The following is a 23,046-nucleotide window of genomic DNA, read 5'->3' as shown; positions in this document are numbered from 1 at the left end:
TTTTAATACGGTAACAGAATACATTATAACGTATTGAGTAGAAACCAATGACACAGGGATATCTTCAGTGGGTTCAAGAGCAAGGGGACTTTCCCGCCGAGCTGTAAGAGCTCTCAATGTGCCAGAGGTAGAGGCATTTGATGCCTCTATTTAGTATCCCACAAATGTATGCAAATCGAGTGAGGCGATTGAGCAATGTTATAGTTAGATTTGCATACATTTGTGGGATACTAAATAGAGGCATCAAATGCCTCTACCTCTGGCACATTGAGAGCTCTTACAGCTCGGCGGGAAAGTCCCCTTGCTCTTGCTATAGCAATAGCATTACAGTTGTACTTTCATTCTGAATTAGGTTATTGGGTAGATTAGTGTTATTTCTAGCATCACTATGATATATCACCATATATTATTAACATCTTATTATGGTCTAAATGATTTCTTTTTGTCTTGTTGTGTTGCAAGGAATTGACAAATTCGACACTACGGCGGCAATATGATTATAATCTATGACTATCTAATTTTCACACAAACTGACTAGAAGAACGTATCTACGGACATTCGTGTATAAAAGACATAATATTTTACAATGCTTTGGAGTAGTATACCACGAGATATGTCTTTTTATATGACTTGATTATTCTCGATATGCACGCGATTTTGTTTCGGCGAGTTTTGTTTTTACCGCGAGAAAGCATTACGTTGACAAATTTGTCCCATGTCACTAATCATAACGAATGACGTATTACGAAATGAAGAAACTTCGAAATCACATGCACTTTCCAAATACATTTGTGTCACCAATCTCCGCCATGCTATCATACCAGTCTCTTTTTAGATGAGTGAAAAGTCTGGGAATATAACAACAGTAACGCCAATGATTTTAAGTACAAGATGAAATATGAGCTGAACATCAGTATCGACGAAGAAACACCACTGTAAACGCCCAAGCAGATCATTCAAATCATACATGTATTAATCAATGCCAAAGCAAATCGTTTTAATTGAATATCACTTTAAATACGATTTTTCATCTACTGTCTATAAGTACTTTTGTAACATATATTAAAAGTTAAATTATTTACCTTTAGTGACAGTTTGCTGACTTTGAAATCACTGGCATAATCTACGCACGCGATAAATAAAACGCAAAAAAGTCCATGAGGTTTACATAATATAATTATTATTGAGGTTTGCTTTGTCTTTCGTTTGTTCGCTGTTGCTGCTTTTTTTCCCATTATTTATGAAATGGGTACGTTTCCTTGTCTTAAAACAATATAAAATTTTAAAAAAAGCGGAACATACAGTACGTCATTTTCAAATTTAAACTGCTTTTGTTTAGAATTGGAGTTGTAATGGAACATGTGTGTTTCCGCCGCATGACTATGACTATTGCTATCAGTTTTTGAAGATTATTAGAGAAAAAAATTACTGCTTAAAATCCATGACATATCTCAATATACCTTTTATTTAAACTACATGTCGAGTGCACACTGTTTACAGTGAATTGCAAACAAATATTTTCTGCACACTTTAGTCAGAGTCTCACTACTCTAACGAGTTTGGAAAAAAATAAGACAATTGGAATTCTCTCCGAAGTACCCTTTTCCTTCTCTCTCTTTTAATGGCCACCAACTCTGTGCTTGAGCAATGAATTCTTTGACTTCAACTATAAAGCGTTTTCACTCACAAGGCTGGCATCTATGCAAATTTATTGGAACAACAGAAGACGTTTGCATAAGAAAGGAGTTCAGCTCCCACATGAGTGGTTTGGGACACCAACATGGCCGTCGTTTATTTGTTTTAATTGGGACACCAATATGGCTGCCGTAACGTCACTCTATAAAGCGTTTTCACTTACGTGGCCAGCAGCTTTGCAAATTTATTGGGACAAAAGCAAATTTTTAAGTAAGAAAAAGGTTCAGCTCATACGGGATTTTATCAGGTCACCAACATGGCCGCCGTTTCATTGTTTTGAGATGACAATATCCTGGACGTGACGTCATGTGAAAATACTTTATTCTGATGTTTTTGTATTTTTGTACAAAATTGCAGAGTTCTGAATTTTAATTCTCTTCTTTTTCTTCTGATCTCTTTCTAGGAAATGGCTTCTTATAATACTTTTGATCCAGCTTACAACGGAATTTACAAGGTTCTCTTCTTTGATAAAAATCTAAAGCATGCTTCTAAACTTAAAAAATAATGATTTTAGTAAGGATAGGGTTAATCATTCGATAAAGCAAAGTTAGTTCATTTTTCAAAATCAAAAATCCTTGTGAATTACTTGAAAAATTTGAAAGAGTGAAATTTTATGAGCGATTTCAATGAAAGTGAGGTAGAGACAGACAAGTGATGTTTACATTCGAGAAGCTTTAGTTAGAAAAAGTAGAATGCAACTTCTGCACCATTGGATTTCTTCAATTTACGTTATTTACCGTGTTTCTTGCATCCTGGATACTACTAAGATGTAAGAAAAACTATATATCATCTTGCACCCAGTTATCTAAACTTTTACCTTATCCGTACTCGATGATGACGTAAGTCACGTCGAATCAAACTCTATTTTCAACAAAAAATCTACTTTTCTTAGACTTAATATTGATAGCAAAAAGCCAAAATATTTAGCTTTTCACGTTGTATTCAATATCGTTATAATCATCGTCATCATCGCCGTCGTTGTCATTGTCATCAATATCATAACAACAAAACTATCTGCAATTGTTACTGATCATTTTTATTAATCATTTTATATTCTTACCGAAAATCATTCTATTGGACACACTTGAGGAACGTAAATATATTTATGTCATTAAGCAAAGGCAATTAAATTGAATTTAAACTCAGTACAACTATTGTTTATATTGATATCCAGATTCCGTGTGAATAAAAATTAAAATAATAATCACTGACAACGATGGAAATGCTTTTCAAAGAGAATAGCAGCAAAAATTTTAAAGTAATATAAAATTATTGAATGAATGAACTTTATTTGAGTGCTGATTTGAGAATTCAGGTATTAAGCCTTTTGGGGCCACTAAAATAACATTTAACTTTTGAAACTAGAAATAGTACTATAAATAATAATAATATGAATTTTAAATTATTTGATGTTAGAATAGGTTTAGTTTGAGAAAAAGTTTTTAATCATATCGTACCTAAAAATGTACATATTTACTGTGCTACGCCCGCTACCGTGAACACCAGACAAGACTTTTGACATTTTTTTTGACATATTTTTTACAAGTTTGCTGACCAGCGTGATATTGGCGGGAAACCAATTGACTTACTCTGTCGTTTTTCTTTTAGTTCACCTTTAGTGAAATAATATAAACTTTTTATTGCTATAATAGTGATCAGGGAAGGCTCTTAAAATTTCTACAATGCTACACGCTCGGGTTACAAATGTTTGTAAGTAGAGTTTGTACCTTTTTTGCCTTTGCTATAAATAGATGAAATCATTACGGGAAGTTCTCTTAACATGCGTTAACATGCGTTAATGTCCGTGCAAGGAGCTTTTGAACACTTAACTTTTGTATGCCCACAGCAAAGACATGTACAGTTGTTACACAGCCAGCCTCGAATTTCGCTTAGCGACTGAAAGTGCTTGGATTCACAGTTCAATTTCTCCCGTTCTTCTTTGGCGCTAGCAACTTGTACTTTCAAAATCTGCACATTTTCTTCAATTTCCTGTCGCTGGAAGTCCAAATGGCTTTTTTCAGCCCGGTTGCCTGTTGTTGCCGCGGGACGCGCGGCTTCTGGTGTGAAAGACAAATGCTTCGGTTGCAGCGACTCGTTGTCAGCTTCCGAACTCGGCATTCCCAGGTCGGTTCCTCTCATTTTACTGGGTAGCGGTGAATCTTTTTCAATTGCTTGTAGAAATATTTTTTATAATCCCGTTCTTTTACTTCTTTGGCACTCCTCAGCATTTCTCCAAAAGAAAAACCACTTGAATCGTCCCATAAATTGATCATATCACCGTCTTCGTCGCGATAACGTACACGAATGTTTGAAGCGGGTAAGTGCGCTAGTGGCGAGCAGTTGCGTTTTATCTCCTGCATAAGTTTCGCGAAAGTGATATCCTTGATTAAGAAAGTGCAAAACCTTTCTTCTACGTACTTCACCTTCACCTTATGAGCCGCCATGCTGTTTACTCTGGTAGCGCCGGGATCAACTTGTCGTTCGGCTCCGCCTTGTTACAAGATTTTCTCCCCTGTGATTGGCCACTTGCCAGACACCAGAGATCCTAACTTGTCAAAAATATGTCAAAAGTTTTGTCTGGTGTTCACGGTCGCGTGCGTAGCGTAGTAAAACACTATCAATATGGGGATATGAGTTAAATTTTTACAAAATTAATGGCTTTTACAATGCAATAACTACAAAAAGTATTTAATTTCTCTTGGGGTTGTATCTTAAATTAGGGTTTTTATCTTGCCCTAGCACATTTCCGGGAATGCAATTTTAGAGTACAATGTTTCCCTAGACAAGACAGACACATGGTAGCAGAAAATCTCTGCAATGCAACTTATTCCGCAGTCACGCGCAAATTAAAGAAGCTGTGTCGCGAAATTCAGCCAAATTAGGTATTTACAAAATGCCCGTTAAATTACGAGAAACGTAAAAATAACCGCTGAAAACATCAAAGGAAGGTTAATGCTCAGGAAGACATATCTTTTTGTCTCGAATCTCTGCTTGTGTCATTTACAAGTAATTTCTTTGCTTACTTCAAGTTCCATAGCGATTGAGGGCGAGTAACTGGCAAAATTAAACAAAATGAACTGGACTGCCGTGACACAGCCCCTTTAAGTGAAGCAATCACCGATACTGTGTAGATCATACACATCACCGCCTTACTCTGTCTAAAAGAGAGTGCTAGCTGTACAAAGTGGTTTAGTTTAAATCATATTATACAAATTACACGTTTACAAAAGTTATATGTTCAAAAAGAAATGTTCTGTGCATCCACGTTTTTCATCTCTGACTAAGGAGCTACGTTTATTTCCCACTAGAATTTTGACAATGATGAAGATATGAGCGGAGAGAGAGGCTGCTTCTTTAAGGATGGCAGGAGACGAATCGGTAAGCTAGATACTGACCAATATTTCGTCATTTGAAAAGTTAAAGATGCAACAGAATTCTGTCATAAGAACCTCTTCATGCTATGTACCCAGTCGAGTGATTTTGCTAAACTCGTGAAACAATATAATATAACAGTTAGTGCCACATAGCTACAAGTAAACAAAAGAAAACAAGGAAATTAGCGAATTATAGTTCGTACTAGTCTACTATCTATTTCACGGGTTAAGTAGAATCACTGTATTTCCGGGCTGCTTTTAGTAAAAATGTAAGTCTAGGGAGGCTTGATTTAGTGACACGATTTGGGCAAAAACTAAAGGGACTTTACAATCATCAAGACCTGGCCGACCAGGCCAGCCCATTCACAACGAGAAATGTCCGCTGTGAACCATATCTGTTCAACAAGATTAGTTTGTTCCTGAATAATATGCACATAAGACTTTCATTTTCAAGGTGTACGGTCTGGCTGAGCTGTTCTGACTTCTAGTTAGCGCCATAGTAACCAAGGGCTTGACAAGGAACAGACATCGACTAGCTAACTTTAAATCTTGACACGAGGAGTTATTTTGAATATTTTTAGGCTTTATACACTGAAAGTCGTGTTCTTTACTGTTCTACTGTTAGAAAATAACTTTTAAAAAATCTCCTTTGCAGACTTTGTGCTTGTCTATGAAGAAGGAGAGAAAGCTCCTCCGCCTAAGCATCTGGAATATCGACAGAAATTCCTGGGAAACTTAGCTAAATCACAGCTGGAATTTGAAGAGGCAAGAATTGTACCATAGAAAAAATGTTTCTTAAAACACCAAAACGTATTCTAAGAAGCGGATGGCTACTACCATATTCCCTTTGAATATTTAACAATCAATAATAATAATAATTTAATAATTTTTCCTATAGCACCTTTTAACATAAAAATGATCAAAGGCTGAGACGAGGATGAGGACGAGACTGGGCAAAATTTCGCGATTTGCAGCCAAACACGGCTGGACGACATTGCGCAAGAGCAAACCATTATTTGTAGGCGGTTATTTGAAGGACACGTGGTGGGCTCTCGGCCAATGAAAGGGAGAAAAAATTGAGTCGAATGATAATCGGAGATTAGTTACTGATAATCTTTATGTTTACCATCCAGAGAAAGCGTAACTAAGTTTTAACATGGCTGCTAGAGGAAAAAAATTCTAGTTATCAGTCATCCTGTCCATTCTCTTTTCAAGAAAATTGGCGTTTAAGGTTTATGTGAGGCCAGTTTGTCACTTGGTAAAGTGCTCTATTCAAAAGGTAAATGTATTCCTAATGGCTAGTCGGAGTCGGAGTCGTAAGCGGAGTCGTAAGAGCGCTTATGACCTAGTGAACATCAAAAATCGGAGTCGTAAGCGGAGTCATAAGTGCGACGGAATCGGATTCAGAAGAATCAGAACGTTTCCATTTCTTTCTCTGCTTACGACTCCGTCGCTTACGTTCCGCTTATGATCTAGTGAAAACCAGATTGTCGGAGTCGGAAGCAGAAGCGGAAGGATAAGCCAATCACAATGCACGTTCCTACGCTTTGTGATTGGTTTGGCTCTTCTGCTTCTGCTTCAGACTACGACAATCTGGTTTTCACTAGATCATAAGCGGAACGTAAGTGACGGAGTAGTAAGCGGAATCGGAACGCTGTTTTCACTAGATCATAAGCTCTACGCTTCTGATTACGACTCCGACTCCGACTCCGTCGCTAGTGAAAACCAGCCTTAATAGATATTTGAGCTTATCTTTAACCGATTCATTTGAAATTGACAGGAGGTGACTCAAGACAAAAAAGTCAAGTTGCATTTCATCAAATGCCATGCTCCATGGGAAGTTTTGCTGTTTTATGCAGAAGAATTAAACTTCAGAGCCCCTCTCGAGGTTGGTAGTCCTTGGCAACGTACATTCCTATCGTTTTCGAACGTTTTAGAGTGGACTGTCAAAAACGCATCCAAATTGTAGTATGGACGCGAATCGATCGATGCGTTTTCGATGACACCGAAAACGCATTAGTGTGGTCAGGGCTTAAATCAGTGATGTTCTTTTTTTTATCTTTGTCTTAGCTTCGCACTACTCAAAAAATAAATTGGTCGGAAAGAATCTTGCAAAAGCTTCACTTACCAAATATCTTCAAAGATGATGTGCCTGGGCAGCCAAATGACTACTTCACTTGTACATTTCAAGCCAACAAACTTAACAAGTAAGATTTGTTCATAGAAAGGTGAAAAAGCTGTGTGAGATTTATAGACGCGTCATATGCATGTAGTGATGGATAACGACTTAGAAAGTACCCAAACACAACTCAAGATCAACCCTTTTTATTAATATGATGCTCCGTTGTAAAAAATACTAATAAACAGAGAAGTCATCTTTTAAGGCGAATGACTTTTCACGTAAAGTAGAATGCATTGCTAATAAAGTTAATTGCTCTTCTTTTAAGTAACGTTTTAAATTTTAATTTGCAGGTTTATTGGTCATGAAGATCCGGACACATACTTTACAGAAACAGAAAGGACAAGAGTGGTAAGTTGTTGTAGGAGCAAAGATTGCACATTTGATTAGTGCGCGGCCCTCGGTGGGTGCGCAAGGTCACGAATGCGATCCCCGTGGTCACCACATCCTTGTTTCAACTTCTCTCCTTTCTGTGTAGCTTCAACTAGCTTTAAATACAGTCAAACCTCGTTAATTCGGACACTCAAGGATGTAGTGTCATGGTCTCCTGGGAACGGGTTTTAGATGTCATATATGCGAATGTAGTAAAGTAAAGACAAAATCATCATTTGATAGTGATACGAATACGAACACGATACATGTAAGTGCAACGGAAGGAAATGTAAAAACCTAAAACTCTACAAAGGTGCCATAGAAACTGTCCGTATTAACGGGGTGTCTGCATTAAGCGGGTCATGTTATTTAGGTCAAAAATACATCTTGATTTCATCAAAATACTACAGAAATAAAGCAGGACACTAGCATCACCAAGCTAAACATAAGTTTCACGTGAAGAAGCAGCCTCCTGTGGGGTAATTTATATGACATTGCTGTAAAAATGGCTACGCTGGTCCACCAGCACAATGGATGAACCTGTTCAATTAACAATTAGTCAAATATAAACTACGATATTAGGCAAGATGTAGGTTTATAACCCTTACGTTCTATTATAATGCTGCCCTCCATTGATGCTGCACCTGCTCCCTTTGTTTTTGCCTTTCAAAGGGTTGGCATGGATATGTGGTGCTAGGATCAATAAACTTAATGGTTGCACCGCTTCCAGTTTCTAAAACGCCTAAGTTCCATAAACGATTTAAAGGATAGTTGCCAAGAATAACATGACTTTCTTCTTTTAGGTGTATGAAATTATGGAAACGGCTCCCTACGGCAAACGGCAGAGAGGAGAAATTGGTATGGTCACATTCATTCAAAATATTTCGCCGTTTCTGATTGGCCAATTCTTTATAGCCGGCCAATGGTGCTGTGTTACGAGAATGTTGCTGTTTTAGGTCAATTCTGTGCTGACGTCATCATTTATTTTTAGTACCTTTACCGATACAAAGAATGCTGCTCCTAAGAAGCTATTAAGCAAATTTAAATTTTATCATGGAGCAATAATACTTTTGGGGGGTGATTTTTGTAGGCAAAGCAATATAGGTTAGTTAATGGCGTTTTATTAATGTTTTATTTTCTTTATTAGGAATTAATCGCCTTGTCGAGGAAGGTGTGTTCAAGGCTGGCTACCCTCTTCATGTGGTGGGTTTAACATCTCATTGATTGCCCCTTCAATAAATCTAAGTGATTGGAGAATTCTAGCCGGTATTCTGGAAAGTCATGGGTTGGATTTCCGTTGTGAACTCAGACATTTTTCTCTTCCGAGTTTTGTAGTGACATATTTATACATATATTTATGTTTATGTTCCCATAAAGGAAAAAAAGAATCGCTGATATTAAAGGAATCGTGTCTCGAAATTTTATCAAAATTCATACAGTGGAAACTGCAAATAAATTCGGTGAAACAAAAATAACCACTCAGAACATTTAAAGAAGGTACAGACACATACGAATGAAGGCACAGATGGACAAGCTGGAAGAAGATTAAAACCGATTACAATCGTGGTTTATGTTAGCCTAACATTTTTTTAAAGTTTGATATAACAGTCGGTAGACATTTGTTTGACACGAAGCTGTACATTTTGCCATCCACAAGTAAATTCTTTGTTAACGTTAAGTTTCATAGCCTATAAATACGCGTAATTGGAAATATTAAGGGAGCTTAAGCAACAACGACGGCGACGGCTACGAAAACGTCACTTAAACACTTCAGTCGCAATGCTTTAAACTTCATCGCACTTATACCATCTCGTTCAATTCGTCAAACATTGGCAACTATTTCTGGAGTTGCATCCTAAAACTCTGAATCGAAGGTCAGGAAAAGAAAGACAAAGTCGTTGTCTTGTGTTCACGTCTCCACAAAACGTGAAATTAGGTATTTCATGCCGTAGTCACGCAGTGACGGCAAAGAAATATACAAAAAAGCGTGATGCACGTGCAAAGTTGTTGTTTTGCTAAACTAAACCAATTGCTTTTTGCCGTTCATGCTGTCGTCGCCATTTTCGTTGCTGATGCTCCCTAATGATTAAAAACTTGCTCACCTACAGGGTCCAGCTGAATTACCAAAGGAATGGAAGGAAGGACCGGATGGTCCAGAGGAACTCAAACTCAACAAACGACAGATTCTTAAAGAATACTGGGCTCGGTGGGGAAAGTGGCTCAAATACCAACCACTTGATCACATCAGGTTAGTTAGCAGCCAGCATATCGCAACGCCACCACTAACCTTCCCGCACAATAACGTCTGAAAAACGAGCGCCATACTAATAATTTGTTAGCAACCACATCTGAATGGTGCTTCTGATTAGTTGAAATTTGCTTCATAATTTGTTTGTTTACTCTGGTTAAAAAAAAAATTCTCGAAGTTTTGACTGGCCAAGAGGTCATAAAAATTTAGCTTCCTCTTATAAAAACACCTTCTTTAAAATATGTACAAGGAATCTCAGTCAAAGCCCTTGATTACCGGTTAATGTAAGAGCCGAGTTTGCATCTATACAACTCGTAAGAATGGCAGGAACGTCTAACAACTAGTTTTTCTCCTTTTTATTTCAGAGATTACTTCGGAGAAAAAATTGGAATTTATTTCGCTTGGCTAGGTATAGTAGTTGCGTCAAAATATCTTCTCTTTTAAATAGACTGTTCTAGCATATCTGTGAACAGCGCATAAACTCAAGGCTTACCTGGGGTGACTAAATACAGTGATTTGTATTCTGTATTTGCATTTGTACACCCAAGACGACTCAAGCCTTAATCTCGTTTCATTGTGTATGCTTCGGCACTGAGGGCTCAAAAGCGGAATGCGGTGAAGGTCAAAAGAGCCAGCATCTATGGAAATTTATTAGAACCAAAGAATGTTTTTAGATGTTAAAAAAATGCTTTTTAAAAAGAAGAACACATTTCACGAATAATGATTGTTTGTTTAGTTAATTTATGGTGTTCACATTTGATCTTAGTGACCTTTTTATAGTGAATATCATTCATGAAAAACAACTACCAATCAGCGCTCGTTGACTGGATTCTGAACAAATCTACACATTCAGTATGGAATGTTTAGGGCCGAATCGCAGACGTCTCTCCTTCAACACATCTCCAGCGGGGAGCGAGGAGAAACGGCTGTATTCACGCACTAGAAGAGGTCATGTACTATCCTATTTTATTATAGATTGTACTCACTATCTGCCTTTTTATTAGCTAAGAGCCTACAGCTAATTTTGGAAATCGGCGCAACCTACAGATTAATTAGCTATCTGCTACCAGATAACTGACTAATCGGTAGGTTGCGCGCGCAATGCATGATTTCCATTTACAGTATCAATTCAGGTTCCTTGTGACGGTGTGTTTGTCGCTATTTTCTTCAAAACAATGCCGGATCAACCTTAATTATTCCGGATATTACAAAAACCTCATCCAATAACTTTTTAATAATTGTTTAATATATGCGAGACCTTAAAGGTTGTATCTTATCAATTTCTTTTTCCTGGGTATCTATATTTAGGTCAATACACTGCCTGGCTTCTTATGCCATCATTTGTTGGGCTGCTGGTTTTCTTGTACGGCATAATCACAATGAATGGACCTGATAATAGACCTGCGTAAGATGCTTTCAACTTGTATACGTGAAATGTTTGAGCTTGTTTGTTAAATTAATTGTTGATTTTGTTGTTGATGATTTCTCCTTTATCCATTCTACCCTGAGTGCATTTTTTCCTTTTGTTTCCCTTAATCGTTCGTTTGTTCATGTTAGATTCGTGTCGATTCTTTATACATTTTTCTGTGGCAGCTGATTTGTTCGTTTATTGACTTATTCTTTCCTTCATCTATCTGTTTTATTATAATCATCCAAGAGTTCATAACCCTTCAGTTGACTTTAATCCTTGTTCCATTTGTCAATTCCTTGATTTGATATTCCCGAGCTCCCCTGAGCGAGCCACCTTTCCCTACATTTCTTTACAAAGCCTGGCGAACCATTTACATGAGTTGGGTCAGCTAGAAGGTTGACCCGCCTTTTCTAATATAAACACTTTTGCCCGACCAGCCGGGCCAACTCGATGAAGGCGGGACAATTAGAGCATGCGCGAACCCTCTTGACAGGCGAAGGGGTCAAACTTTCCCCATATATTAACACTCGGGAAAGTTGACTAGGCTGGGAGGGTAACCCTTTTTTTTCTTTTTCTTCACATAAACGAGCTCTAAGTTGAAATTCTCTTTTCCTTTCAGTATTGACGTGTGCGAAAGTCCTCCACTAACCTATAAAATGTGTCCATTGTGTGACGAATCCCTTGGTTGTCACTTTGTCGATCTACATGACTCTTGTATGCTTGGAAAGGTAGGCAATTAACCTCTGTTGCATACGATCTGCAAATACAATACATCAATGAAGTACGATACAACACAGTACAATACAAAACAATGCCATGCTATGCAATACAAGACAATGCAATCCAATGCACTGCAAAGCAATGAAATGCAATGCAATGCAGTGCAGTGCAAAACCGGTGATACCATACAATACAATGCAAAGCAATGTAATGCAATAAAATGCAAGGCAATCCAACAAAATACATCATAATGCAATGTTATACAATACATTACAATGTCGTACAATACAATGCAATCCAACACAATACAATGCGCAACCATGCATTGCTGAAATAGTATTCAATAAATAATGTACTTAACAAAAGGTATACTTCTACCCAACTGTGTCTTTTGCAGATTTCCTACTTATTTGACAACGCAGCAACCGTCTTCTTTGCAGTTTTCGTCTCTTTCTGGGGTAAGAACTGATTGTGTGCGATAATGTCTGCATGCTGTTTAGATCTATTTAACTGCACTGATGGGTATTTAAAACTGCACTGTGTTTAAGTCCTTTTTGCTCAACCAAGACGTAAGAAATAAAGCATGTTTGTTGCACTATAGCTGTGTTTTTCCTGGAGTTCTGGAAAAGAAAGGAAGTCACTCTGGCCTATCACTGGGATGTGCTGGAGTACGAGGAGGAAGAGGTAACCATAATTCTAATTTTATTCAATTACCGTATGTTGATATTTAATAAAACCCCGTCCTCGATTAAGCACCGCAGGTGGAAGCAAAAAATAACTGTAAACGCCGCCCTCAAATAAACGAAGCATCCAGTCAGACGAATGTGGAGTATATTCGAGGATAGCCTGCGAGTAAGCCCTCCTATTAGGGACCTCAAGATCCGAGGACGGCGACGGCAGCAAACACGTCGCTGAAAAAGTGAATTCGCGTTCTTTCAATCTTCATGGCGATTACTCCAAGTCACTAACTTTGTCAAATGTAGTTTAACCCTCCTATAGTTGAATCCCTAAGGACCATATCCAAGTTCAATTTCGTCGTCGCTTGTGTTACTTCGTCTGTTAAACGTGAAATTAGGCATTTTCACGTAGTAGTCGTGCAGTGACGGCAAAGAAATGTACAAAAAAAACGTGATGCACATGCAAAATTGTTGTTTTGGTTATTAAACCTATTGCTTTTTTGACGTTCTTGTTACCGTCGTCGTCGTAGGATCTTAAGGTCCTTATTATGGCGAGCGAAGCGACCTGCGAGAGAACGCGCGAGCGAGCGTTGAAGCTCGCCGGCTTCTCACTCGCGCCTCCTTTCAAGTGTGACTCTCGCGTGACTTCTTGTGACTCCTTGCTCGCAGGTCGATTCGAAAATTGTAATAAAATAAAGTAACAACTATGGTACAACTAGAAACTCATAACGTATGAGTTTCTGTCACAACTAGGGATTCTACACCATCCAGAGTATTGCGATTCTAATTAAGCGAAAAAGTGAGACATTGGAACTGTACACAATTGCTTCAATATAATTTTAAAATACATCTCCTCGATCAATTGGCAGTGATTTAAAAAAGATAATTTAAAAATAGACTCCGCCCTTGAACATTGCGGTTTAGTTGAAATTAAGATGTAGATGTTTGTTTGTCTTTTGTAGGAACGACCGCGGCCAACATTTGCAGCGTTAGCGCCAACAGTAGAACGAAACCCGGTGACAGGAATAATGGAACCTCATTTCCCTGATGAAAAGAGGCAACCACGAATATTTTCGGGGATAGCCATTGTTGTCACTATGGTAAGGATAAAAGGGGGTGAGCGGGTACCAACGTGTATCAACACTGCCGTACGCGGGACAGACGCATTCGATGCTAAAGGCAATCGGTCACAGTTGGTTTTGATTCAGCATATACCAGCTTATACTGCAAAAGACGCTCTAAAATTAAAGTCACATTGCATGAAAATTTAAAAAATTTAATCTGTTGGTCATTGCCACTACCGGTACATTATTAATTCAAATCTGCATTCATGCCATATCAAGAAGAGTGGATTCGGTCAGATTGAAAAACCGTTTACACTTTGAACGCATAAAGTTCTTTTGAAGACATTTATATCAGGTTCAATAAGAAATCGGAGATGACAGAAATTCTTAACCCCTTCGCGTCTGAATTCACTATGGCAAATTACATCAGCAAGATCGGATAATAGAAACGACTTACAATTTTCGAATAATGAATTCCTTGAACTATGGGCGTATGCTTGACCTTGCTTGAATGTACGTGCTTGAGCGAATTTATTCCGCCACTTAAAAAAAGAGAGGGGGACTGGAGCGGAAATACGCTCCGCAATTGCTTCTGGTATCGTTACTGAGGACATGCTGGTCAGCTATTGGCCAATTTTTTCCCTGTCCCAGAATTCTCCGCAAAATCTTCTAGGCTCAGTTTCGTTCTCGATTCTAAAGTGGCGAGAATTCTTAAAACATCTCTTTTGTGGGATGCCTTCTCAAAACTGAGCTGTATATTTATTGTCGTTGTTTTTCAGGTTTCATTAGTGTTGGTGTTTATGGTGGGAGTGATTGTCTACAAGCTGTTAATCTACCGTCCACTGTCAGCCAATCCATCAACTCGTGCACGCGCACCGCAGATCGCCAACATCACGGGCGCATTTGTTAACTTGACAATTATCATGATACTCAGCAGGGTCTGTAGTGTGTACTTCATATATGCGTGTTTGTAAACCATAAAGATGATTAGATAAAAGTGAAACAAAATTTTGGCCGATACTTTCAACAAGTTACGAACATACTGTGGCTCCGATCATTCCTTGTGTTAGAATAGCACTAAATTTTATTTATTTAGTGATCTAGAAACGATTCTTGCCTTTAAAGCAACCTGATTCATGGTGCATTTTTCACAATACAACGGAATAACGCTCTGTCGTATTCAACGCTTGGTGCTTCTTTAAGTTTTCGTTTTCTTAATTACTGAGTAAAGAATATATTAACTGTTTTCATTAGCCACCCAAGTAATCATTACAAAATACTACGATCTATGAGTTAAAACCATGGAATTAAATGTTGCATTGACTCCGTTACAATCAAGAAAAAAAAAAGACGAAAAATTAAAAAACTAAATTAAGCTTACCGAAAGTAATTTCCATTGCAGGTTTACGAAAGAGTTGCGTTGGCTTTGACCCACTGGGGTAAGGAGCATCCTCGACAAAACCTGTTAATCATTTGTATTAATCACGATTTTAGTTTTCGATTACTTCTTTCCATCCAATAACACCCTGATACCACTCTTCGGTTATTGAAAATATAAAGATTCTATGGTCACACACTTATACGAAAGTTTTGACCCTTGAAAAGCCGAAATCCCCACAAAATATTTCCAGACTAATCTCCAGCCATTTTCGTAAAGCAGCAGTTGAAAGAATTAAGAAAAAAAAAGGGATCAAAGTGTTTTCCATTATGTGATAATTTTATCAATTCTCATAACAAACGGTATCACATTCACTGTGGCATGGCCAATATGGTTATATTAAACGACCATGATGTGGTCTTGAGCTAGGATTTAAATGATTACTGAGGTCCTAGTTAAGTGAGAGAATTTTTTTCAAGATTACGTTAAAGCATTTTGCCCAATGGGGTTATTTTGTTAATTCTCATAACCCTTTACTCTTGAGTATATTTAAAGTTGTTAGAAGAAACATGATGTTGGTCACTCTTCGGACCCTAGGGGGTTGACCTTCTCCAGGCTACAACAACCATTTCAACGAGCTAAAAAAGGGGGCGGGGCTTCCCATTCAACTCAAAATTCCGGGAATTTCGGTTGGTACATCAAATGGAACAAACCATTTCGGTTTGGTTCGACAGGAATATTCGGGACCAGCCTTGAGGGTGGTCCACTTTGACCGGTTTGGTCATTTCGGTCGGTAGGACCGAAATGTTTCTTTCCAACTGACAAAATTGTTGCCCCCAGTACCGGAATTTTTGTTGAAAGGAAAGCGCCTGAGATCTCCTCTTCGTCTGGTCTACTAATATTCAACCTGCGTTTAATACAATTCTGTTTTATGATTATTATAATTATTATTTAGTTATATGGCCATTTGTGGCCACTCATGCCAATGGTATCTAAACCTATCTGCTCGACTTCTTCCTCTTCAGAAATGCATCGAACGCAAACAGAATACGAAGATAGTTTGACATTCAAAGTGTTCGTGTTCCAGTTTGTGAACTTTTACTCCTCCATCTTTTACATTGCCTTCTTTAAGGGAAAGTAAGTAAATTGCTATAGCTATTGTTTTCTTTTTTATATTCATTTGCTAGTTTCTTTCTTATAAGAGTTCCAAGGGCGTTGTTTTATGTTTAAAGCGGCATCTTGCTCAAGATATTATCTATTATGTTTAATATGTAGGTTAGTTGGTTATCCTGGACATTACCGAAGACTTTTTGGACTCAGACAAGAAGAGGTAAATCATTAAAACTTACTTGCTCGATGTGTCATTTGATGACAACTTCCAGAATCCTTCAGAATTTTGTTGCCTTGTGGAGTTCTTTATGGCTTTTGTTTCTTTCTGGAATTACAAAGAAAACAACGAAAGTAATTCTGGTAACTCTAGTTTCTGTAGACAGGCACATCACAAAGTTAAGAACACAATAATCAGCCAGCCCGCTTCTTTGGTTTCAAGGTCATGTGAACCATATACTCACTCGTGATTGGTTGTTTTTTTCAGTGCGCACCCAGTGGTTGTCTGATGGAACTTGCTCAGCAGCTTGTTATCATCATGGTTGGAAAACAGACAATCAATAACGTTCAGGAGATCGTTATTCCGTGAGTAGTTAAAGAAGTGACGATTCCTTTCCCTTTGTTTTGACCATGTCTAAGCTTATCCTTTGCTTCTGGAAAACTCTGAAATACCTATCATTTGCAGTGGGCGAATGCTTTACGAAATTCAAATCCCACTCCATTGTACAGACGAGTAAGGCCCTCTTTGGAAAATTTGGACTTTGTCATCCGGTAGTTAGCAGAAACGCAGTAAGTTAAAACGTGGACTGAAAAAGCTGGAAAAAATGCGGGGAAATGACCCGTCTTGATGAGCGATAAGTCCGTGGAGAAATTAAAACCCAGAATCTTCAGGCTAGTTACAGAAAAAGCTGTTCTCTCTCATCGCAATACTCACGACGCTAGCGGGGTAAGAAAATATAGTTTTTTCAATTATTTCTTTACTTATTCTTTCCTCTGTAGAATGCTGAAACAGTGGGTTAAAAGAAAGAAGCGTGGAACGAAGAAAGAAGAGAATAAACCGCGTTGGGAGGCTGACTATGAACTGGTGGAAAATGAAGGACTATTCCAAGAATACTTGGAGATGAGTGAGTACAAAAATACACCCCACTATTAGATGTTGCAGATTACGTCCCATTACTGTCCTTCCTCGCTCTTGTCTTCACGGTGCTTCTCGAGTATTTTGTACAAAAAAGTCGATATCGTACTTGATAACTCACTGAAGCCTTGTAGACAAACGACGCAGTGTCAAAGGCCTGAAGGGAATTCCTCTCACAAGTTAAAAATACAGCTTAACTTCCGGCGCTTATGTGACATCCTCAAAGGCTGCCTGTATTAGCGATGTTCTCAAATTTACGAAATTGCCTGAATTTTTTCGTCTGGTCCGAAAGCATATGATTATAATGGCGAGTTGATTGTGTGAATAGGGTGTTCCTTAAGGCCTAGCTCTACTGCAATCTTCATTTTGTTTGGTGTATTTATCGACAACCTTAAGATCCCTGATGATACTCAAAATTGTCCTGTTAAATTGTTCTTCACAGTTCTCCAATTCGGTTTCATCACCATCTTTGTGGCTGCATTCCCACTGGCTCCATTTTTCGCGCTTGCCAACAACATCTTCGAGATCCGAATCGACTCCGACAAGTTTGTGTGTGAAGTGAGACGACCGATCGCCGACCGAGCTCAAGACATCGGAATCTGGTTTGACATCCTGGACAGCGTCGCTAAAATAGCAGTCATCAGTAACGTATGTAGGAGGCTGATTAGAATTAACTTTTTTTCTCACTTTTAAGACAACGTTATTACACTTGGGTGTATCCCAGATGCACGTGGATTTCAAAAGAAAGGACGCTACTAACAACGCCTTATGGTTGAATTTTTCAATGAGAAAATGTATCTGATTGCTGAATTTCCCCCCTAGCGGAGGTCTCTCACCGCAAGAGAAGAAGGAGAGGAAAGAGAGAGACCTGATGTGTCTTCTCTTATCCATGTACTAGCGTTTCCTTGACAAGCAGTAAGGTTTTAGTCGCGTGCGACATAAGTTACAGAACTGGTTTACACATTAACAACTGTGGGCTCAGGAATTTCCAGCGTACAGTGTCAACAGGGCATACGCATTCTACATTAAATGAGAACGGTTTTGAAAATAGGTAATTTTTGACCACAAATGTGGTCGGCGGCTACATGACAGAACTAGTCGGGGCTGACAGAGAGGTCTTTCTCTTTCCTCTCCTTCTCCCAAGTCTTGCGGTGAGAGACATCTGCCAGCAGAGAAATATTGAAACAAAAAAAGAGAGAGATGATTAAAAAAAAATACTTGCAGAACTAAAGTGAAGAAAATAATGCTCGCAGTTTCGTCCCGCAACCGGGCAAATGAGCAGGGTCTATTTAAGGTCGATATTTGCTCGAGCTGTTTGAATCTGTTGTATGAAATTTTTGTTCAACATTTTTTCTTTATTATGTACGTTCTGCAGGCCTTTCTCATCGCCTTCACGTCAACTTTCTTGCCCAAACTGCTGTATCGCTTTGCTGTGTCGCCAGACAATTCCCTGAATGGCTACCTAAACTTTTCATTGGCCTGGGCTCCACCGAATACCACCAGTACACCATGCAGGTAGGTTTGATAGAAAATTCATCACTTTGATATTTGGCGGAGGGCGCTCAACAAAGTTTTATATGGGGGAAGGGGGGGGGGGGGGGGGGGAGGGAGTCTCCACCCTGAGGTCCAACCCCGTAACCTTTCAAATAACATAATTTTGGACAGAAAAGGTACCACTTTCGCAAGAAGTATACCTCATATTACCAAATGGTACCACTTTTACATGCCTTGTTTGGAACGCTGTATTCCTTTTAAAAGCTGTAAAAGCGCTGTCTATTTTAAAACTATCCTTCCAATTGTAAGCCCTGTCGATATTGACGGTGAACACTCGGAAGATATGGGTAGCTGCGTGTGTAAATGATACACTTTTTTTTAATTTTTTGTTTTTATAAGGTACCCGGAGTTTAGAGATCGTCAAGGTCATTTTACCAGTTTCTACTGGCATCTGTTGGCCCTGAGGCTTGGATTTGTGATCATGTTTGAGGTGAGTCATATTTAGACCCGCGATTCTAAAGTCAACTAAATACACGTTGTCGGTTTCAGTTTTCGAAAGGTCGTCGATTACTTCCATGCATAAGAAGCTGGACTACCCGACGACGAAGGCAGCAAACAAGGCACTTACTAGTGCATTCGTGTTCTCTCGAGTATCATGAATTACGGTATAATAAAACACATGCGTACCTTGCTTTCTTGGTCCGCACCGGGCATACCAAATTAAATTAGTTTCAAGGCAAAGTGAACGCTCTCTAACCTACACAAGGGTCGAACATGTCCGTTGAAATGCTTAACACAAAAACGAAGCAATGCAGACCTTTTTTATTGCAAAAATAGTCAGACGTTGGCGTCTAGTCCTCACCTTACCCGTCTTCTGTCGTCCAAGGCTTTTTTACCTTCAGAAATTTAAAACTTATTGCAGCGCAAAGTTGACAGAGGTGTTCGTTAACCTTTTTATGAGAAAAGAGTCCGTTGTCCGCGCGAACGGGTGTCGGTATTAAGCGGTTTGAATTTAGATAAAATGTAGCTTTCCCAACGAACGAAGAAAACAGTCCGTAAAAACGAGTTGTCCGTATTAAGCAGGCGTTCGCAAAGCGCAATTTACCATGGGGGCCACAGAATTTGCGTGGTTTCCGGTTTCTGTTGAGTCTTTCTTGGATATTTGCGACAAAAAACCCCTAGTATCCAGGTTAAGCAAGACTCCAGTGTAATTTGGTAAACAAACGTGAGCAATTATTGGGCTTTTTCCTCCCAACCAAACAGTCTGCTTCTTTCCACAGCATTTTGTCTTCTTCGTTTCTCGACTGATCGACTTACTGGTACCAGATATCCCACAATCCCTTGAGATCAAGATCAAGCGCGAGGCGTATCTAGCCAAACAAGCGCTGTCAGAGCATCATAGTTTGATTGGAGGAAAGAGTGATGGCGAAAGTGCTGACGATTTGGAGGAAGATTACATACCGTGACGTATTTGTGTATGTTTGTGACATAGTAATCAAATTAGAAAGGAAGTTGCAAGACGCGAAAGTTCTCACTGCTAAACTTGTTGCGCGATCTACAGTTTGGATTGTATAGCTTTACGTAACACTGTCTAGGCGTTGCCTGACATCTTTTCAAGCACTTACATAGCTGCAAAAAGATATAGTGTCAAAAAACACTTTCCCGTTTATACGAGAAAAAAAAAAGGTTCTCCACAAGTCATTTGCAAAGCATTTTCGCTCCTTGCAACCTTCCTTAAAAGAGAAATTTCTAGTTTTGGGTTGGATAAATCAGAAACCTTGGATCTTGTGTGCGTTTCGTGTGTTTTACATTGTACAAAAGTGGCTGTCTTACTCAAGGATTAGAAATTAGACAAATTGAATTAATTGTGAGATATGACTAGAGTTACTAAGATTTGGTAAATTTGACTTAAAACGGATATTTCAGAGTTAAAAAGGATCTGTTATCTGTAAGGAACAACACAAGATTTGCTTTTTTGCACTGCGCTTTGCGTTTGCAAAATGGGTCCAAAAAATATTGCAAATATTTGGTAAGGTCTTATGAAATTTTAGTATTTTTCCTTTGTTTATTTTACTATAATAAAAATTATTTTTTTCATTTTCTAATTCAGTATTTGCTACACCATACATCGAAAGATTATGGCACGTACCTCACCGATATATGGTCATATATTAAGGAAGGGGTCACAATTTATTATGCTACGAAATATTGTTGGAGACTTAAGCTTGGTTTACAAAAAAAGGCCATAATGAAGGGTATTTTAAGGTCACGTTTAGTTATTGACTCATTTACGAGTCGCAATACACATGGGTATTACTTTAACAATGTCATTATTGCCAACCCCCTGTAAGGGGGAATTCATTTACAAAGAAATCCTAAATAATTTTATCAATGTCGCGTAGAATCATCTATGGACTCCGAGAATGTGTAGTGGTATTATATGGCTGCTGCACGTTAATTATAAAAACTACGGTTTAAAAGAGGGCGGTTATTTTATTATTACAAGAATTAATTTACAGCTCACTTGGAATAAGAGCTTATGCAAGGCCTTTTTGGATAATCTGGTGTTGCTTTTTGTTTGTTTGTTTGTTTTTTCACAAAAAAAATCATATACTACAAAATTATTTATTAAACTTAATACCACCTACGCGTTGTCTATTTTGCGTTGGTGAGGTTGTACAGATATTTAACGTAGGGCTCAGATTAATGTGAAGAGGAACTTTCCGAATGACAGGGATTTAACTTGATTGTCTACATGAACAACTCTGTTTGAGTATACGAAAGCAAAGAAACTCGCATGAGCTTACTTTAGGGTTCTAAATGGCCTCGTCTGTCATAAGAGAGAGGTTCTTTAGCAGCCTTAGAAAAGCACAAACGTTATGAAGTTCCAGTGGTTGGAAGGTAAGCAATTGAAAGGAAGATTAGAAGTAGATTGATATCACTTCTCCTTTTTATGTTTCTTCGTTTGTCTGTTTTTCCTAACTAGTGTATTTTTACGTAAACAATTCCGCTTTAGTCTCTTTTCTCACGTTCTAGATACGGACCGGATAAGTCAGGAATACTTTTCAAATTATATGTAACAAGGTGTTTAAAGCCACACCCTTCGATAAAACAGTATTTCTTGTTTTGCTTAGCTCAGTTTTGGCTCTCTTTCCTTCTCGACTAACAATTATACAACACTAAGCACAATTTGAAAACTTACAATAAACCAGTAGAAAAATCTTCCAGAGGAAATTTATGAAACACATAGTATAAGAAGTAATGTATAAATGTATGAGAGGTAGTTGGTAACGATACGGTTTAGTCATTATTTTGCAGCGTGCATTATCTTGAAATTGAAGAGAATTTCAAATTATTACTTGGGTAAAGTGAAGACACATTAGACAACAGAGTAAACTATCAAAGATAAAGGATTGTTGGATCACTATCTTCCCACCCACCCCTCCCCTAATCCAACGTTGACAATGACTAATCATTTAGGGCAAAATGTTCGGCTAGGGGAGGGGTAGGTGGAGAGGTTACTAAAAGGAGACGAAATAGGATTACAAACGGCAAACTTGGGGCTGAATTTTTTCTGCTGCAGAAGCCGGGAAACAGCTCCGTAAAAGCGTAAAATTGCAAGTCAACCTCGCGAGGTATGACAAAGTTTAAAACTTTAACTGCACTTTCACCTCACAAAACGGTTAAAACAGCAACAGTCCTTTTTAACAGACCATGCTCGTAGTCTCTACTATAAACTGAAACTACGTTGCGGTCGAGACACGGGTCGCGTTTGCTTCACTCGCAGAAAGTCTGACTGAGATCTCTTTATTAGATTCGACTGTTAAATAGTTTCAGTTCATTACTGAGAGTTCGAAATGGTCTGTTCAACCAGAGCGAAAACCAGTGTATATGACTTACAATGTATTAAACCAGTTGGTTTGAAGATGGTTGTAGTGTAACCAGGACAAATCATTGGTTTTAGAGTATATGTAGCAGGTAGTAAAGTAGTGACTGGTCAGCGGTGTAATATTCAAGGGTAGAAAACTGCCTGCAGGCGGGTGGACTGGAACTAGCTCAAATAAACTGGTTTGGTGGACGACAATTTTGTATCAATATTGTCTTTATTATTGTTGCTATCTTTCTTTTTGAACATTATTTATCTTATATCCGGCAGAATTTTTGAAAACGTTACAGCCAAATAGACTTTTTC

General features: G+C 38.4%; 1 protein-coding gene and 1 pseudogene across 3 annotated transcripts in view; one reads left to right on the top strand and one right to left on the bottom strand.

Moving 5' to 3' along the window:
- The window catches only part of LOC140947051 (anoctamin-7-like), a 29,210-nt gene extending 6,272 nt beyond the window's left edge, over positions 1 to 22,938 (top strand). For 2 of the 3 annotated variants that reach the window (XM_073396146.1, XM_073396153.1), the window contains exons 2-25: positions 5,004 to 5,073; positions 5,725 to 5,834; positions 6,850 to 6,957; positions 7,140 to 7,276; positions 7,542 to 7,599; positions 8,424 to 8,478; positions 8,768 to 8,823; positions 9,729 to 9,868; positions 10,234 to 10,277; positions 11,177 to 11,273; positions 11,899 to 12,007; positions 12,397 to 12,457; positions 12,601 to 12,683; positions 13,639 to 13,776; positions 14,520 to 14,678; positions 15,143 to 15,179; positions 16,144 to 16,255; positions 16,394 to 16,448; positions 16,713 to 16,810; positions 17,225 to 17,349; positions 17,803 to 18,008; positions 18,736 to 18,875; positions 19,254 to 19,344; positions 20,135 to 22,938. In XM_073396146.1, the coding sequence (XP_073252247.1) occupies positions 5,004 to 5,073; positions 5,725 to 5,834; positions 6,850 to 6,957; positions 7,140 to 7,276; positions 7,542 to 7,599; positions 8,424 to 8,478; positions 8,768 to 8,823; positions 9,729 to 9,868; positions 10,234 to 10,277; positions 11,177 to 11,273; positions 11,899 to 12,007; positions 12,397 to 12,457; positions 12,601 to 12,683; positions 13,639 to 13,776; positions 14,520 to 14,678; positions 15,143 to 15,179; positions 16,144 to 16,255; positions 16,394 to 16,448; positions 16,713 to 16,810; positions 17,225 to 17,349; positions 17,803 to 18,008; positions 18,736 to 18,875; positions 19,254 to 19,344; positions 20,135 to 20,320 (2,475 nt within the window). In that variant the 3' untranslated portion in view covers positions 20,321 to 22,938. Of the gene's footprint in view, positions 1 to 2,098; positions 2,150 to 5,003; positions 5,074 to 5,724; positions 5,835 to 6,849; positions 6,958 to 7,139; positions 7,277 to 7,541; positions 7,600 to 8,423; positions 8,479 to 8,767; positions 8,824 to 9,728; positions 9,869 to 10,233; positions 10,278 to 11,176; positions 11,274 to 11,898; positions 12,008 to 12,396; positions 12,458 to 12,600; positions 12,684 to 13,638; positions 13,777 to 14,519; positions 14,679 to 15,142; positions 15,180 to 16,143; positions 16,256 to 16,393; positions 16,449 to 16,712; positions 16,811 to 17,224; positions 17,350 to 17,802; positions 18,009 to 18,735; positions 18,876 to 19,253; positions 19,345 to 20,134 lie in introns of all 3 variants that reach the window. The other variant, XM_073396139.1, reaches the window with a different exon arrangement.
- On the bottom strand, positions 3,481 to 4,837 carry LOC140953749 (uncharacterized; annotated as a pseudogene).
- Positions 22,939 to 23,046: the final 108 nt, after the last annotated feature.

This window comes from Porites lutea, chromosome 1 (assembly GCF_958299795.1).
Source record: "Porites lutea chromosome 1, jaPorLute2.1, whole genome shotgun sequence".
NCBI lineage: Eukaryota > Metazoa > Cnidaria > Anthozoa > Scleractinia > Poritidae > Porites > Porites lutea.
This window is presented reverse-complemented; position numbering and strand designations above follow the sequence as displayed.